The 19,818-nt window shown below is 39.3% G+C and overlaps 1 protein-coding gene across 1 annotated transcript in view; it reads right to left on the bottom strand.

Annotated features, from left to right (window-relative positions):
* Nucleotides 1–7,426: 7,426 nt before the first annotated feature.
* The window catches only part of tnfrsf11a (tumor necrosis factor receptor superfamily, member 11a, NFKB activator), a 45,410-nt gene continuing 33,018 nt past the window's right edge, over nt 7,427–19,818 (bottom strand). The window contains exon 10 of the mRNA XM_088322324.1: nt 7,427–7,686. Coding sequence (XP_088178450.1) covers nt 7,427–7,686 — 260 coding nt within the window. The remainder of the gene's footprint in view (nt 7,687–19,818) is intronic.

Raw genomic sequence — 19,818 nt, 5'->3', positions numbered from 1 at the left:
TATGGAAATAGGAATGATGATAATGATGATGGTTAAAAAAAAGTGATGGAAGTAGTGATGATGATGATAATGAAGGGACTGTGTACCCACAGATCTAATGTACCAATTGCACGAGCAGATATCGGACAGAAGGAGTCGATACCGGACAGGACGGGACAGACAGGATTGATATCAGGCACTGGAGACTGGAGTCCAGGACGAGATAGACGGAAATGATACCAGATTCAGATTCAGATTCAGATTCAGATCTACTTTATTGTCATTCTAGTACACGTGTATACAGAACGAAATGTCGATGCATCTGACCCCCACAGTTTCCTTGAATGTACAGATATAAATAAAGTTGTATTGTAATTGGCTACGTATAGTATTTTACCATAGTGCCGATAGTGCAAGAAGAGTAGCTAACCAGATGTGCAAAATGGGCAGCCAGGTTAACAAGTCAGGTACACAGTAACATTAACACTGTAACAATAACGCTGTAATTACCATAGTGCAGAGAGCAATGTGCAATGAGTGGCAAGCTATAAAAACTGCCAGTAGTGCAAAAAGACAGATTAGCAGCCGTTTAGATTTAAGTTAACTATATGTTAGATTGACCATTTAACAGTCTAATGGCCAGGGGGACTAGACTATTGCGGAGCCTGGTGGTCCTGCACCGCACACTGCAGAACCTCTTCCCAGAGGCTAGCAGAGTGAACAGTCCATGATGGGGGTGAGAGGGGTCCCCGGTAATGTTCTTAGCATGGGATAGGCAGCGCTTCTGGCCAATGTCCTGAATGGAGGGAAGTGTAGTCCCGATTATTTTCTCTGCTGTCCTCGTTACCCTCCTCACACTACCCCAGTCGGTAGCGCTGCAGCCTCCACACCACACAGAGATACAGCTGGTCAGGATACTCTCTATGGTGCCCCTGTAGAATGTGATGAGGGAGGGTGGGGGCAGGTGGGCTCTCCTCACCCTCCGCAGGAAGTACAGGCGCTTTCTGTTTTATAGTCTAGTGTGGCTTATATAATCCTGTACCTTATATTGTGGTAAATATGGTATTTTATTACTGATTGATTTATTTTCATACAAAACCTTAATGTTTTTTTTTTTAGTTTTATATATTTTATGTAGGGAATTTAGAAAAATTAATACTTTATTTATAATTTATCTGATATTTCTTTTAGGAAAACACGATTCGAACAGACCCTAGCTCTTTCAGACCCCAGTTAAACTGAGTTGGCGACTCCTAACGTAGAGTTAAATCACAAAAAAGCTTGACATGCTGATGGAACAAAACAAGAAGACATTCGGTGAACTTGATGATGATCTAAACAGATCTTGTGGTGTTGGACGTGCTTCTTCTCATTGCTCAAGACCCCAAATATGCAAAAAAGTGCTTTGCAGTGCATCCTTTGGGTGCCAGGAAGTAATGCTGGTGCACATAAATCCAAGCCTCAATGAGACGCTTGATACTCATGTTGACTAAGTACTATGTAACACATTCTTGCAATAAAATCGTCAGAAAGGAAGGTTAAAAGATGTCTCTTACTACGAAGGTTTTACATTTTAACCCATTTACTGCCAACTTAGTTACCAGTGACGTGCAGTGAAGTTTGTTTCTGGTGAGGCACGGTCAGTTTTACAAAAAAGCATAAATGTTATTCATGTCATGATTGACAAAATGAAGACACCTGGGGCAATCGTCTCTGATTGGCCGGCACTCTCCTCTCAAGCTGTCAGCGCCCAGAGGAGAGTGTCAGACCGTACTTGTGTCTCTCTGTGTATTTTGCCAAATTCCAGTACCAAAGACTTCTTCTGTTTGATTCCTGCCGGTCTTCGGTTTCGACCTGTTTCTGTCCCACGTTTGCGACCTGCTATCCTGCCCTGGCCATCGACCTGCCCGCTAAGCGATTCTGCCTACCTGTCACGGAACTGCCATTCCGTCCAACGCTGCTAGCGACCGACAACCATCAGGCTCCCAAAGCCAGCTCTGTCAGCTCAATCCAATAAAGATTCCTTTTAAAACGAACGCAATTGGGTCCGAGATTCGATTTCTGGGTCGTGACAATTCATTCATTATTTGATTGGAACAGTAAGAAAGTAATACATAAAGTACCGTAAAAATATTACCTTTTACTGTCTTAATCCTCGGTTTCATTATCGTCCTCTGCCATGAGGCAAGAGGATTGTGTGCCTCACTCTGCATCACGAACATATTTCACATTTATTGTATTAAGGAGATCATTTCTTCCTCATGCCATGAGGCTCTTTAACTCCACCCGTGGGAGTAAACGCCCACATTAAAACCCACCGCTACACTTGCATATTACCCTATTTTTAATTACAGTGTGTATTTTAAGTAGCACTATTTTAATACTCTATATCAACACGTTATTTTGGGTATTTTTGTATTCTATATATTTTATTTTATTTTATCATTTTATTTTTCAACACAAGGATACTGCTGGAAGTGTGAATTTCCCTACGGGGATGAATAAAGTATCTATCTATCTATCTATCCATCTATCTATCTATCTTAATGATATCTATAATAGTATATTAAAATTCATTGATTTTGAAAATTAAACCCCAAAAGTTGATTAAGAAACAATTTTAAAACTAATAATGTAACAATTTAATATATATTTAAATGTTCTCTTTCCGTGATGCCAGGCGAGGCACAGTCTCCATTGCCTCGCCTGACTGCATGTCAGACACTGAAATATTAACTATGATTAAATGCAATATTTATATTTTTATTACTTTTTTAGATATATGAATATGTCAGGAAAATGAGGAATGGGTCGGTAGCTAGCACGTCTGATGCTATCATCAGTTTCTCTAAATAGAGCTCTTTGTGCTTTCCAACATGGTGACCCCCCTCATCCGACAGCTGCACAATATTCGTTTGCCTAATCATTGCCGATGGTGTTGAATAATGAAGATTTTTTGTCGTTATGGTCCCCTGTCTACTGGCCTCACCCACAGGGCGTCATGTTTACTATGGTTTATTGCCGTCCGTCATGGTGCCGACACGTGGTTAAGTCACACGAGTGCAAAAGGTCAAAATGCACATAAACAAAATAAACACAAATAGGCATTGCCACACAGTGTATTCCTCATGCCCGATCTCTTTTTCTTGTTTAGTCAATCATGGCAGTCCTGATTGAAATGTAAGGGGACCACATCCCATTTTAATGTGTTTTATTGCCTTTTTCTGCATTTTATGCCCATTTGAACTGGTTCCAGAAAAGTTAGTTATAAGCGTAAGTAGAAGTAGTGGCACGGTGAAAGACTGGTTAGTCCCTTGTTTAATTCCAGCCCACTGGACTGTATAGGTTTTACCTGGACATTCCAGGTTACTCCCACAATCTCGGCAACCCTAGTGAAGATAAGTCATCCAGAAAACGAATAACATTGTCAGGACCAGAACGGAAACAGGACCCAATTGCGTTACGTTTCTCACAAGTTTTATTGGAGGAAAGAGAAAGGGCTGCGCCGACGATCCGGTATTCGCTGGACCCGGGAAGCAAGTCGTTCTTGTACTCGGATGGTGCTCCGAACGCGGAAGTGGATCTTCCGTAGCGAGGGATGGCGGTGTCAGGGACGGAAAAAAACAGGTCACTCTGGGAGAGCAATGCGTGGTCGGGGTCGGAAACGAGTCGTAAGCCAGAACGGGAGAGTAGACGTAGACGGGGATAAAAAGAGGTTGTAAGCCGAGACGAGAGAGCAGGCATGGTCAGGATCAAAACGTGTCGAAGCCGGAGAAAGACTAGAGCAAAAAATGGGACAGGTGGGAGTCCGGGTCGAAAAAGGCTTGCCAAGTGTTCACTGAGGTCTGCTGACGGACTGACAACAGGGGACAGACAGGACTGGGTTCAAATACTGACAGGGAGCCAATCAGAATCCGCGGCAGTTGGCGCCAAAAGAGCTGAGTCACATCAGTAATCATGAAAAACATTTCAATGGACACTGTGTAATATTCAACCACTAGGTGTCACTGTATTGTGTAATGCAACCAATAACGTGCTACTAAAAAAAAAAATAAGGTTCCTGGCTTATGATACAATAATGAATTGAGCTCATCCTGGACCTTGACTTTCATATACTGTATTTTCTTTACATAATAAGAATTCTGAAGTTTTCCCACAATTACCTTCATTATACGAGGGTGCAGCATTATAGTGTCACGCATGAAAGCAGCCCAGCTGTTCTCTCATGTGGTCCCCTTTGCGATGCTAGCCAGCGCACCGCAGCTGCTCAAAATCCTCAAAAACGTATAATTTAACAGCCTACCAAAATATTTGCCCGCGCTAAATGTGCCCCTGCTAGTCATTTGCCAGTCCCGGAATAGCAAAAAGAAGCCACACGACACACGATGGGCGTCAGCCATCATTTCAGGCAAAATGTTTCATTTCATCACCCGTAACAATGATTACGATTGTCCCTGCTGCAAACATAGATGGCTTCATTCTTCACATATACAATATACTTTTTTGTAGTAAAAAAGAAATATAAACAATACTTTTAGCATTTGTTTCAAACAAATTCTTCATTGTGATAGTGTACTGCATTCACCTGAGGGGCGAAAAAAATAAAAGAGAATTTTCACTTTAGTGGGTAGGGCTGTTTTTTTTTTCAATGTTGTAATATTTTTTTTTTTTCATTCTGATGAAATCTATTTTTTGTTTTGTTTTTTTGGAAATGTTTTCCCAATGTTCTGTTTTTAGTATTTAACACCTGCAAAAGAGATTGCATAGGATTCCACTCTGTTATTTCGACTATTATTGCACACTATTGTTTGGACTATTGTGCACTTTTTACATCACTGTGAATATCGGCCAATCATGTTGCTTGGAATTTCACACCCATTAGGGCGGATTTGTTTTTTGTAACCTAGTAAATTTAATAAAAAGAACGTCTGAGGGGAAGGCCTTTAGAGCAGGTTTAAATATCTTATCTAAGGTTTTGGCTTTCCCTGTTCTCCTTGCAAGTTCAAAACCCATTGTTGTCTTTTCTCCTTATTTTGAGTGTCTACTAAACTGTTAACACTGTTTTTCTGATTATCTTAGGTTCTGTTTTTACAATTTTTGCTAACATTTTCCTCATTTCTCCTATTATTTACTGTTTTTCAGGAAATTTGTCCTTTTGACCTGGCGATTGTTTTATTTTATTTTTTTTTCGTTTTGAGCAGTGCATTAATACTTTATGACAGCTACTTTCATGATTGCAGTATCGTGTGGAATTTCGGGTATTTGTGAGTCTGTAATTAATTTATTGGAAATAAAGTAAACACAGAAAAACTCCAGAACCTCCAGCTCCAGTTATATCTTCCCAAATTTTTTCAAAATATATTTTGAAAAATAAAAAAACATTTTTTTTAAGATTAGGAACCCACAAATCCAATAAAAAGGAACATTAAAAACAATACAAAAATACTCTTGAAAAAAAATAAACGACCTAAGTAAATGCAGTACACCGTTCTTTACAAACACAAATTCATTTTCTTTAAAGGGACAGTGTGTTTTATTTGACCAAATGTCACTGTGCGGGTCAGTGCAACTGAAAACGTATCGTAAAAAACACAAGGAAGAATACTCGCCAAACCGCACCAATTTACTTGTTTTTTGCCCAGCCATTTTGAGGTTTTAGGGTACCCCTTTATGTGAGGTTCATAGTATCTATAATAAATTTAAATTTCTTGACCTGCGATCATTTTAAACAAAGCATGTTTATAACATACTTCATGATTTAAATAAATGTTTTTTTAACGAATTACCTTTTCTTTACCACTTGGAGGTGCTAAATAATACACACTGTCCATTTTGACAAAGGCTGCATGTTTAAACATACTCAGAATAAGAATAGCGTATCAAATGCATAGCATTTTCCAAGAGAAACTGCACTAATAATGCAGTATGAAAAAGAAAAATACAAAAAAAAAAAGATTCGTACCAAAACTGGACATGTCTCTTTATTCTACCCATTAAAAACACTTCTGAAGTAACTCTTAGAAATGTGAGGGTTTTTTTTCTTCAACAAGTCGTCACGTCACCTTAAATACCACAAGTACAGGCATGTTAAACTTTGGATCTGATTATTTAATCCAGCCATCTGTATATTTCATGAGTATGTCAAGGAATTAAGCTAGTTTCTGGCTCATTTGTATCAGAAGTTATGAAATGAAATGAAATGAAATTAAATGAAATGATCTGCATTTATATAGTGCTTTTCAAGTCAATGACTTCCCAAAGCGCTTTACAATGTGCTCCACATTTCCCAATAGCGGCCTTGCAGCCATGTAAGGCGCTAACCTGCTTATTGGGGGTATTAGAGGTTCAGTGTCTTACCCAAGGACACTTCAACATGTAACAAGGACAAGACGGGATTCGAACTGGGATCCCTTGATCCCAAGACGAGCACTCTACCTCCTGAGCTACTGCCGTTATGATTTTTTGTTTAATAAATACAAGTGAAATGCTCCTTCTCACTGCTAGATCAAAGCGACGCTTCTATCTTGAGTGTTTTTCGTCCCAATTGACAACTACTTTGGATTACTTTCTATCCTATCGTTATGGGTTTTCACGCACAAAAATGCGTTTATTCGAGGAATCAGCTCCTTGCCCTGAAGAATTCTCGTGCCGGCGTGATGAGGGGGCCCTATTCTGGCTAAGCGGCTAGTGGCGTTATACGTCTTCGGTACTGTCTGTAATCATGGTAAATGTGAACTCTCTACCAAATAAGACCGACAAACTGGCTGTGCTGGTGAAAAACATCAAAGTGTACATGGAGTGCAGTTTGCAGTGTTTTACGGAAACGTGGATCACGTCTAGCATCCCGGACGCTAACGTTGAGCAACCCGGAGCTGCCCGGAGCTACCGGAGCTACCTGGCTTCAGCGCTGTTAGACAGAGACACGAAAGCCTGCGGGAAGCGGAGAGGATGCGAACTCGCTATCTACGTGAACACGAGGTGGTGTAACCCTGGGCACAAAGATTTCCACCTGCTGCAGGGACGTCGAACTTTTGGACTAGCGTGAAAATTGTTTGTTCCATTGCTTGTGAATACATGTGTTGTGCTTCGAAAATATCAATGTTCATCCATGGTTATAATATGTGAGGTAGGCTGAATGATAAAGCCTGGTACTAAAAAAACAAATCTAAATATTTGGTCTTGACATTTTTCTACCGATCTGGATCCGGCCATCAAGGCAAACTGAGTTTTACATGCCTGCACTGGCAGATTAAATGTCCTACATTTCCCACAAAAGTCCTCCATGTTCAGTTTCCTGAATGTCAAATAATCCTTTCGAAAACACAAATGAAATGTTGTCAGTCTGAAATAACTTCAGGATTGGCAATTGGACCAAGGAAGGGGAAGCTCCGCCTCCCCGCTTAAAACCAGGACTAGTGTTCTACTGCTTTGGTTTCATCAATGACGTTCATGCCTTCAATTCTTTAGCTGGCGCTGGATCTTCCCGCAAAGACTCCTGGGTAACGGAGTCCCTGGATGACGTCTGACAAAATAAGGCGGTCTGGTTGGCTTGCTCTTGCACCGGCCTGGAAAAATCGTCGTCCAATGGCGGCGGTTCGTCGTTTTCGCTGGATGTAGAACCCACGTAAACCACAATGACATCACCGCTGAAGTTCACAACTTGGCCGCTGGAAATGAAGGTGGTGTTGTGATTTCCCGACACTTGACCTGGTGGACAAAAATTGGGGTAAAAAAAAATTGTTGGTTAATGGTTACATTACATGAATTGGATCAGTTCGATCGTTTAGCACCTTTGCTATTAAGCAGGGGGGAAGAAAATATACTGGACTAGTTCTAGGTTTGATGAATGGTAAAATTAAGGTGCATTGGCTGATAAAGCACACTCCCAATGTTCCTTCTAATTTTCCAAAGTCGGTGAGCAACGCTTGAAACAACAGTGAGCAACCATAATCCCAAGTGTGGCAAGATAACTAATTATCAAACATGTCCAAAACTTGACATCAAGTTACATTTTGCTGAGTTTCCAGCAATGCAAAATTATTTTTCTCTTTTGAATGAATTGACTCATGTACTATTGCAAAGGTCGTACGGCCTACAAACGTCGTTTGTTCTTACAATTCTTTCACAAGATATCTATTTCTTTTTATTTCCTGATTTTGTCGCATAATATTAACATTTTTGGGGGCTTATTTAGTCGGTTGTAAGATACAGAACTGTACTTAATCACATTTTTCAGTGGAAGTACAATGTTGGCAACAAGATTCACTTGATATAATTGGAAATTATTTGAATGCAACGCAAACTTTTTCTTCTTTTTCCGTGTTTTTTTTTTACTTTTTAAAAAATTCCTTTAAAAAAAGATTTTATTGTGTTTATTTTTTCCAAGCTGTTACTTTTTTCTTTTTGTTCTCTATTTAATTTTTCCCCTACATTTCTTTCTTTTTTTTTCTGGATTTTTTTCTCTTCCTTTTGTTTCTTTTTGTTCTCAGCTTTTCACTACTTTTTCATTTTGGTATTCTTTTCTTTTTTGTTCTATTCCCCCCTCCCTTTAAGTCATTTTGTGCATAATTTTACATAATATTTGGTCATGTTGGGATTAAAGAAGCAAAAATAACCCGAAGAGCCGTTTAGGACCTGAAAGAGCCGGTTCTCGACAAACTCTACTAACTTTACTCAACTTCGTTCTAATTCGACTCGACTTCAAAATACCGCATTTAGGACACAACGTCAGGGGAACCCGTGTATTTTTACCTTCATGAACTGTAACTTTGACTTAAGTCGCTTCTTAATGAGTAATTTTGAGCCCTCATTTTTGTGCGCTGGCTAGATTTTCTTGTGTGCTCAAATTGCTCGAGCAGTGCGCAATTGCGCACGCGCGCAGCTTGGAGGGAACGCTGCACACTCCTTTCTTTCACGTTTTAATGACATAATTCAAGCACTTTTTAAGGACTTTTAAGGCCAATTTGCCATTTTTTCCTCGTGAGAACCATGTATTTTTAGAGGCACAAATATACTTGTGATTTACATATGCAATTTTTAATCTTGCATTTATCAAGATTTTTCAATTCAAGATGTCAAGAAATTTCAGATATTGAGTAAAGCTGGAATATATTTGTTTTTGAGACAAACCTCTCCCCATATAGGTGTTGGGTGGAAACGAGTAATATGTAGTAACTTCTTCCCATTACAGTTTGTCGCCGGGAAACACTACCTTCATATTTTGCATTGCCCATGATAAATATACATAATTGATACCTAATCCTTGCACTAGTACACATTTCATAGAGCTCTGTTTAGGTGTAGCATGCGTTTGTCCTCTCGGTACGACCCATAGAGGGCGATGACGCTCCATAGAACATTGCTGTATAAATTAATGCCAGGTGCAGTAAATTATGAGGGGAAAATGTATGCAATGGTAAAGCCAACAAAGAGCAGTGTCTGCATCATTTTAAAGCAGACTTGTTGAGAAAAATGGCAACAATTTCAAGCATTTACACGAAATTCACCCAAAATTCAAGCACTTTTTAATTCTGTGAAAACACAGCATTAAAATCCAAGCATTTTTAAGGATTTTAAGTACCTGTTTGAACTCTGAAATAATCTTTTGTGATTTTTTTTTGTGTCATATAAAAGGCGCACCAAACTACAAGGTGCATGGAATTAAGGGCTAGAGTTGCACAGAAGATAACAAAGTATTTGTTAAATGATTTATCAGTTAAAATAGATTACTGATCACAATTGTATAACATTTGAAGCAACGAAAATCGAATGTAAATTGGAGCAGGGAACACGTCAAATCATATCCACTCGGACACTAGGGAAGCAAACGACATATGAAGAGGCATTAGGTTATATCTTATCTTCACTCTATTTTTAGTCATCCAACCAAATTTCTGATATTATTATTGGGACAGGCCTCGGGAATATTGTCGGATGTTAAACATGTCCGTATTCTATCGCAGACTCGCAAAGTCTTTATGAAGAAGCTTGAGATTCTGAACTGAATGAAGAGAAAGGCATTGTGGGAAATACTTCAGTCGTCCTGAAACACATGGCCACTCCTATTCAAAACATTTGTCGCTTACAATGGTTAAGTTGAGCTTAGAAAACGTGAAACCAAATGTTAATTACTTTCTGTTTACTCCTTTCTGTAGCATACCTGGTACTGTGATTAAGAATAGTGGGATAATGATATGCAAACTAACAACACCTTTTCATATATTGTCTGTATCCCTAGTGGTCTGGTAGATAGGATGCGCCACTCTCCCTACCGCAATCCGCGCTCGATTTCCGTTGCATCCCAAGTTTTAGTGATCTGGTAGTTAGGATGCGGCGTTCTCACCATTGTTATCCATTTTGTTTATTCACAATTATTAATTGTAAAAATATGGTAACGCATTTACAAGTAGTAATAGAGTACAGAGGAGTCTTAGTATTTGGTAACCCTGTATTGTCATGATTACCAATGTGAATCATCTGTGCCCGCTCATTTGGCGCCAACTGCTGTGGGCTCTGATTGGCTCCCTGTCCCTATTCAAACCCTGTCCTGTCATTCCCAAGTTGTCAGTCTGTCTGCAAACCTCTGTTCATACAAGGCAAGCCTTTTTTGACCCTGAATCCCGCCTTTCCCGTTTTTGCTCCCGTTTGTCTCTGGCTTAAGACCCATTTCTGATCCCGACCATGTCTGCTCTCCCGTCCCGGCTTACGACCCATTTTTGATCCTGACTAAGTCTACTCTCCCATCCTGGCTTACGACTCGTTTCCGACCCCGACCACGCTTTGCTCTCCCAGTCCCGGCTACCGACCAGGTTTTCCGTCCCTGACATCGCCATCGCTCGCTACGGTAGACCCTCTCCCGTGTTCGGATAACAAGTGTGAGAGCAACTTGCTTTCCCCGTCTAGCGAACACCAGATCGTAGGCGCAGTCCTTCCTCTTTCCTTCAATACAACTTGTGGTAAACGTTACGCAATTGGGTCCTGTTTCCGTTCTGGTCCTAACATGTATATTTTCTATGAGAAAGAAATAATATTTATTTAAGTTTTTTTCATGCAATTATCAATCATACCCCCTACTGTAATATTTTGGTCACTGAGCATTGAGAAAATAGCTAAATAGCCAAATTTACCCCGCTGTACTCGATATCCTTGGCGCTTAGCAGTTATTATGACAGATGTGCTTGATTAAGGTTAGGGAAATCGAAGACCTCCAGCAACAAAACATTTCACCAACTTTTCAAATGAGCCTCGCGAGATGTCTAAAAATGTCCGCCAAATTGTTCCGTTTGATGAAACTTCAATCCAAAACAGATTTTTACACAACTGGCGGCTGCATCCGAACAGACAAACACAATTTGTTTTATCCGAACAGCAAATACTGTTACATGAGTGATTCTTTTTTCGCAGCAACATTTCGGTGTCATGATTTTTGGGAAAAAAAAAATAAAAAAATATGTAAAACCTATTTTCCATGTTTTTATGATTTTATTACAACACTTATATGTTTGAGACTAAGAAATACATGGTGGTTGAGCTCAAGGATGGATACAATTATAATTACAACTTGTTTTCTTAAGTGTCTCTGTATGTTTTCCACTCTTTGTCAGGACCAAAACGAATACAGGACCCACTTGCGTGAGTTTCTCTTCGTTTTATTAGGAAGAAGGGAAAGGGTAGTATACAGGATGCGTAGGTCGCAGGTTACTCAGATGCGGAAGTGGTATTCCCGTGGCGGGCAAAGGCAGTGTCGAGAGCGGGGAAAAACAGATCTATGGCCAGGACGGGGAGCAAAAACGTAGTCAAGTTCAGAAAAAGGGGTCGGAGCCGGGAATCAAACAGGAATCAGGAAAGGAGAGAGTCAGGGTCGAAAAGGCTTGCCTAGCTGGAGGTGAGGTTTGCAGACGGACTGACAACGGTTGACAGGTAGACGGGGGTTTAAAAAGAGACCAGCAGCCAATCGGCGTCCGAGGCAGTTTGCACCAAAGGAGCCGACTCAGGCTACCAGCTCGGTAGCCTAGATGGTAGGGCGCCCGCTCCGAGACTGGGAGGTCGACTTACAACATTGGTACCCATTGCCTCCCTGCTTGGCGCTCGGCAATAAGGGTTGGAATTGGGGGGTTTGCTCACCTAATAATAATAATAATAATAATTTCCTTTGTATTGTCATTCTTTGTAACAATGTACACAGAACGAAATGTCGATACACCTGATCCGTTGTAGCGAGCCGATGCAGCCGCAGCCAACAGAGGGCGCCGCCATTTTACCAATTAGGTATGACTCGGCTGAGGCGCGAACCAGCGACCTCCCAGTCTCAAAGCGGGCACACTACCATCTAGGCTAATGACTCCCAACACAGCAGTTGGGTCTAAAAACCCGGCGCCGATCGAAGGCGACGAGTCACGTCGATAGCTTCGCGTGACAAAAATGATTTCCGGTAGATATCATGTTGATGGCTGAACAATAATAATAAATAAAAAAATAATGGAAAAAAAAAGACTCAGTAATGACACTCGTTATATTTGCTAACAAATATTCAGGGTTGGGTAAGGTTATTTTAACTGGATTACTTTCAATTACTTTTGGATTACTCCAATACCAAATATGCTAATAAAAGACAAAAGAAACTAAATATGAATAAAATGATGACTCACAACACGCGGTAAGCTTTCTCTCCTGGCTTTGATCTCTTTGATCTCCGGCAAAACTAACATAAAATGCGACAGAAAGAAAATGAAAATAAATCCAAACAGCTTGCCAACATCATTTTTGCCATTCCATGTGTTCCGTTACTCCCCAAGCCTGCACCAAATTTAGTCATTTTATTCATATTTAGTTTCTTTTGTCTTTTATTAGCATATTTGGTATTGGAGTAATCCAAAAGAAATTGAAAGTAATCAAGTTAAAGTAACCATACCCAACCCTGCAAATATTTAACCAAAAGGGCTTAAACACATACTGGTATATCTATACTAAATCATTGTGATTATTTTCGTACAGAATATTATTATTATCACTCCCCAACCTAATTCCCCCCCTGATAGGTCCCCACTACCGGGTGGAATTTTTCTTTAGCTAATCTGTTTGATGCTGTCGAAAACATTCTCCATTCGGGCCCCGGTGCTGTGGAATTTTTGCCCTCTGAGATTCGATCTGCAATCTCAGTGGAACAGTTTAAATCTCGGCTTGGAACACACTTATATTCTATAGCTTATGAATGATCTATAATTCATGTTCACAGTTTCTGTTTATTGTTTGTTAATGCAACATCCATTGCAACTTGGTCATCCTTGAACAGGGATTACCTCAAGGTTTCTTATTTTCCTCATGGTGAGGTTTTTGAATTTTTCCTTACCCTTGTGTAGGTTTTAGATCAGGGGATGGTGTAATAATAGTCTATAGTCTGTACAGCCCTTTGAGATTAAGGGCTATACAAATAAAAATGACTTGAATTGACTATTTGGAAGCTTTTTTTCTCACTTTAAGGCAGTGGTCTGAAAATTATGGTCTTGGGGGGGCCCTGGCGTTAGGGTCTAAGTAAGGTTGTGCTAAATCAGGTTCGCCACAGAAAAGTTCTGATGAAAGCATTGAACTGTTCTAAAATATCGCCTGTATAATTCCTTTATCAGCATAAGATTGAAAAATAAAAATGTAAATGTGGAGAATTAATATGAAAATCAATAAGTCAATGAATCAGTGAAATAATGAGCAAAAAAATAACATAAACTATTATATGAATGTCCAAGTTTTGTGTACTCAGAGGTGGAGGAATAAGTATTTTTTAATATACCGTGAAACCCACTAAGAGGGATATGACATAGTCATCTTGCTGCTACCAAAGACCAAAACCTTCCTTTTTCCTATTTATTGTTATTTCTTTTCTATTTTTCTTCTTTATTTAACCTTGCATTTCCCCCTTTCCTTCTTATCTGTTCATTTTCCTTTCTTTTTTTTCTTTCTCTTTTGTTTTTCAGTCTCTCGTTTTTCCTTATGTATTTTCTTGCTTGTATTTTCTTTCTTTCAATGTGTTCACTGATAATCTTCTTTTTTTCTTCGTTTTTATTTTTCTCTTTTCCCTTTTCTTTATCTTTTTCTTTCGTTTGTGATATTTAGTAATGATCCTCAAACTGATCACCCTGAGGGCCGCAATGGGCCTCCAGGCAGAATTTGAGACCCCTGCTTTGGCCGTCCTATTTTTTTATATCTGGTTCACCACCAACAAAAAGAGGTGACTCTCACAAGGATGCACTTAAATGCATCGACACAAAAAGCAAAAAAACACAGACCAACGCAGACAAATAACATTCTTTTTTCCTGGAAGAGTAGCGTGAGAAGTTTTACTAGAAAATATGTCCTTTAAACCACAAGTTTGAAAACAAAGCTCGCTGGAATCCGCCTGTCCTCACTTTTTCCAATATCTGACTGATTTTCTCTGGATGCCCATCAAAAGCAACAAACTGTCATTTTAAACCAGTTTTTACTCTTCTTTTATTTTTTAAAGAGATCGCAACATGTTTTTAACACGTTCGCTGCCATTGAAAGCAAAAGTTGATTAAATTGGTATTCGCATACAGACGCTGCCCTACTTACGAACGAGGTTCCGGACGATCGTTCGTAAGTTGAATTTGTTCGTAAGTTGCTTCAGTGCAATATTTTGTATGTTTAAGGTTTATATAAGTATGTTTAAGGCTTGTATAAGTAACCTGTACTGTTGTGTACTAAAATATAAACATTTAATACAATTATGTGCTCTATAAAGGTAAATCAAGTTGAGTTTAACTTACTTTTGGAAGATGCGCTTCAAGAAATCCTCCCCCGTGATAAAAAGTGGCCGAAAAAAAGCGTTTCGACCTTTCTCAACCGCATCAAGCTTTCTTATTCCACTTTCAATTCAAAGGAAACGGCTCGCCTCTTCTTTACACTTAATACCAACCATCTTGAATGGATGCACGAGATACTAAACAATAAAAACGCCAAAGTCCTTAGCGTGCTAGCAATACGGTACATGTTGCCATGTTTACAAAGGAACCAGGAAGTAGAAGCCCGATTTTTTTCTTCGGTGTGGATGCTGGGTGACCTCTCAGAGCCGTACTGGCAGAAAGAAGCACTACAGTAATGTCCTCTACTCAGAAAAAGGTGCAAAAAATACAAAATCTAACTTACAGCAATGTCCGGATATTTTTCGACATCCTGAAAAAATGTTCGTATCTACCATTTTACGTAAGTCGAATGGTCGTGAGTAGGGGAGCGTCTGTATACGCAGGAATGCGACAAAAACATCCCAAAAGAAAACTCATTGTACTGTACTTACTCAAATTCAGAAGCACGTACAATCACAACAACCTGTACACATGATGAGCCATGCCGGTTACCTTAAGCTCTCCCATCCTTGGCACACATGACTACATAAAAATTGTTATACATGCTGATACTAGTTACTAAATAAGAGGGGGTACAGGATAATTATCAGGTTGACAGTTATCGAACTGATAACAGCCTAATTTAACATCAAAGTTTTCGGCCCTATCGAAAAAATATACACAAAAATCGGTCACCTGCTGCCACACTAAAATATTAAATCAATCGACATTACTTGTTTGGAAGATTTGGTGCATTTATGTATAATGTTTTTTGTCACACTCCTGTGTATATGTTAATGCCAATTCAATTAATATGGACTGCTGCGGATAGAGCAGCACAATGTGTTACTTTACTGTATTCGACATTACCCCGTTGATTTTTTTTTCAGATATAGGAAATTGACAAGAATTCGTTTGTGTAGTTTGTACGAAAACAAACTTAAGTTTCTTCCTTAAATTTACAACATTTAATCAGTTGCGCTCTGTAATCCGTTCTTTAGGGCAATACATTTTCCCCCAGAATAGTCTCACCACCAGGGTTGGGCAGGGTTACTTTAACTGGATTACTTTCAATTACTTTTGGATTACTCCAATATCAAATATGCTAATAAAAGACAAAAGAAACTAAATATGGATACTATTACTAAATTTTGTGCAGGCTTGGGGAGTAACGGAATATATGGAACGGCAAAAATGATGTTGGCAAGCTGTTTGGATTTGTTTTCATTTTGTTTCTGTCCCATTTTATGTTAGTTTTGCCGGAGATCAAAGCCAGGAGAGAAAGCTTACCACGTGTTGTGAGTCATAATTTTATTCATATTTAGTTTCTTTTGTCTTTTATTAGCATATTTGGTATTGGAGTAATCCAAAAGTAATTGAAAGTAATCCAGTTAGAGTAACCCTACCCAACCCTGCTCACCACTCAGCGTGTGTGTCTGCGCCTGGGTCCGCCTCCATAAAACATAAGATCCGCGATTTATACGGAGCAGACAAGTGACCTCGGACTTCCAATAGCATTTACGGGAATCCCATTTAATGCAAGCGTGATGGGAATTGGTATGAGTTTCAAATGAGTAACTACGGGGTCCCATCATCAGCGAGAGTTTCACATTTTTCAGCGTCCATATGTGGTTCGGATGGTTGACGTTAAAAAAGGATTACTCAAGCTGAGCACATCTTGTTACAATTAAAGCTGCGGTAACTTCACGCTAGCTTATTAAAGGCTGGATAAACAGGAACTCCGTCAATGGCACTGCTCAGACCAACACACACAACGTTGTGGGTCTGGGTAAGGTTCTGGTGGTCCACAAAAAAATTAAAATAAGAAGAAAATCATATAATATTCTGTAAGGGCCAACCCTCATTACTTTTGAGCAACATACTGTGAAGAAAAGCTACTTTTGGAACGTAACCCCTATTTTATTCCCTGTAGGTGTTTGACATTGTCTTACAAGGAATCTCTATTTAAACAAACACAAAATATTTTCCCCTTTAATAAAATGGTCGCCCGCTGTTCAAAATGGAAGTCCAACTTTATTTAAACATTTGCGTTGCAAGATATTGTTGGACGCCATTCAAGACAACTCAGCTGCTATGTTAGCATTTGCCGAAGCTGGAGTATGAGTTGCACACTTCGAACACTGTGACAAGTGAAAGTATTGCCCCCCCCTCCCTAAGAACTGTTTATCATTTTGCCACATTTCAGGCTTCGAACTTTATTAAAGCTAAAAAATAAACATTTTTTCTAAGAATGAACACAATCCTAAAACGGAAACAAATTATTTCAACATTTTAGGGGCCGGTCACACAGCCGTTTGCGGCTGAATCACGGCTAAAATTTTGCGTTTTTTTTTTTGCCCGCGGTTGCCCGCGATGGAAAATGCGCAAAATTGGCCAACCCGCTGTTCATCGGTGGTATGCCCGCAAAACAGACGCCGGCGACTGTTCCGCTTCCTCATCGCGTCATTTCTGCGTCATTTTCTCGTGTGGACCACGGGTATAAAAGCTCCCGAGCCGGTGTTGTGCCCAAATCCGACTACTACGCAACCCCCCCAAAAAACAAAAAAAAAAAAAACAAAGACGTAATGGTTTAAGTTGTATTACATTCCCAACAAATGCAAGACGAAGTGGTTTTGGTTATATGTTCGCCATTACATTCCCTAAAAGTGAGATAAAACGAGGTAAAAGTGGTTGTAGTAGCGAGGGGATGCAAATCTCGGCAGGGATGTATTTCTCGGCATAACACCGGGCTGTAGAAATCATAACCGCTCAAGACACAGTCCCGTGAAGATCAAAATTTCAAGCTATGGCACCGAAGAAGCCAATATGTTATTATTGTAATAGTTTTTCATTTTTATTTTATTATCTTGTTATGAAATGAAAAGAAATGTCAAGAAATAAAAATGGATTAAGACGAGGTCACTACGGTGACGGGGATCCATGTTCACCCCTTGAAGTCTCGAGCACAACTGACGTGTGCTCGGCAAATCGCGCTGTATATACGGGGAGAAAGGCGTAAACGGCTGTGTGACCGGGCCCTTACATTATATTTACAATGAAAAAATATTGCCCCCCTGTTCTCTCAGCTCAGGCAATTGACTCCAAAAATTACCTGATGTCTTCTGAATGATCCAATGTCAACCTAAATGACTAATCAATGACCAAAAGAATTATAGCTATGTTTAAATGCACCTGCTCTGTGACAGGTTCAGAAGTCGGTGAAAGGAGACACTGGAGAACGCACGGCATTATAAAGACCAAAGAACACACCAGGCAGTTCTGGGATAGAGTTATGTGAAAGAATTGGATACAAGAAGATTTTGCAACATTATTGTTTTTTATTTGATCTTTTTCTTCTTTTTTTAACCTTTCCTTCTTATCTGTTCATTTTTCCTATCTTCTTTTTTCTTTCTCTTTTTTTTAGTTTTTCCCTATGTATTTTCTTGTTTTTATTTTCTTTCTTTCAATGTGTTCACTGGTATTTTTCTTTTTTTCTTCATTTTTCCCTTTTCTTTTACCTTTTTCATTCGTTTGTGATATTCAGGCATGGGCCTCAAACTCATCCTGATGGCCGCAATTGGCCTCCAGGCCGAATTTGAAACCCCTGCTTTGGCCGTCCTATTTTTTAATATCTGGTTCACCGCCTACAAAAAGAGGTGACTCTCACAGCAGCCAACTGACTCCAAAAATTCCCTGATGTCTTCTGAATGATCCAACGTCAACCTAAATGACTAATCAATGACCAAAAAGAACTATAGCTTAGTTTAAATGCACCTGCTTAGTGACGGGTTCAGGAGTCGGTGAAAGAAGACACTGGAGAACACAAGGCATTATAAAGACCAAAGAACACACCAGGAAGTTCCAGGATGGAGTTATGAAAAAGAATGAGATTCAAGAAGATTATGCAACATTTACACGTCTCCTGGAGCACTGTGCTAGCAACAATGTCAAAATGGAGAGAGCATAAAACAACTGCAAACCTACCAAGACTGTGCCGTCCCTTTAAACCAGTGCTTTTCAATTATTTTTTATTATTACCCCCATAGGAAGAAGAAAACCTCTTTTAGTTTAGATCAAGGAATGGTTTAATAATAGTCTGTAGTCTGGACATTTTTTGTCTTTCCATTTAAACTGTCCTTGTTTCGCACCCCAAGTATTGAAAACCGTCATCTATCTAAATGTGCAGTAAAATTCCGTAGCCTTACACATGCTGTACTCATATTTGAAAACTACTACGACCATTCTGTGTGATCCCAAATGTGTTTTTGGTTTCAGTGAGAAATATTCAACAGCGGCTTGGTGTGACGCTGCAACTTTCCAGTAAAGCCCAACATACATTTCCTGTCTGGCCTCTTCTATTTTTCCCCCGTGGAAATTCAAAACTGTGAGTGTATCTAGGTTGTGTGCAAGTGCGACCGCGTGGCAGCAAAGTAAGGTGGCCTACAAAAACAGATCGGAGCCTCAACCTTAAATACATAAGCTCTCACTTTGTTGTTTTGCATACCGACAAGAATTCATTCCATGCTCTACTCCAGGGGTGGGCAAAAATTTGGAGTCGGGGGCAGCATCAGGTTCAAAAGTTTTGGCCAAGGGGCCAATCTTGGAAAGAGAATAAATATACATGCAGATATTTGCATGGTATAGTTATTTTGAAGTAGATTAGTCTCGTCGAATTGGTTTTAAAACTATCCCAATTAAAGCAAAATAATATATAAGGTCCCAGTTTTAAGCACTTCATTTGATATTTAGTTTTCAAGCGTTATAGTAGTTGTAATGTTCTGAAAATATTTTTTTTAGTATTTCCATAGTCTGATTTTTGTTGAAGTTCAGTGTTTTTTGTAGTATTACTCTAGTTTTATTTTTGTACTATTTCTGCAGTAGTTTTTTTTAGGATTTTTTCCATAGGAGTAAATTCTTAGTATTTCTGTAGTATTTTGTTGTATTACGATAGTAGATGTTTAATTATGTTTGTAGTATTTTTGTAGTA

The sequence above is a fragment of the Urocampus carinirostris genome, chromosome 18, assembly GCF_059441175.1.
Source record: "Urocampus carinirostris isolate Australia breed hairy pipefish chromosome 18, RoL_Ucar_1.0, whole genome shotgun sequence".
Classification (NCBI taxonomy): Eukaryota; Metazoa; Chordata; class Actinopteri; order Syngnathiformes; family Syngnathidae; genus Urocampus; species Urocampus carinirostris.
This window is presented reverse-complemented; position numbering and strand designations above follow the sequence as displayed.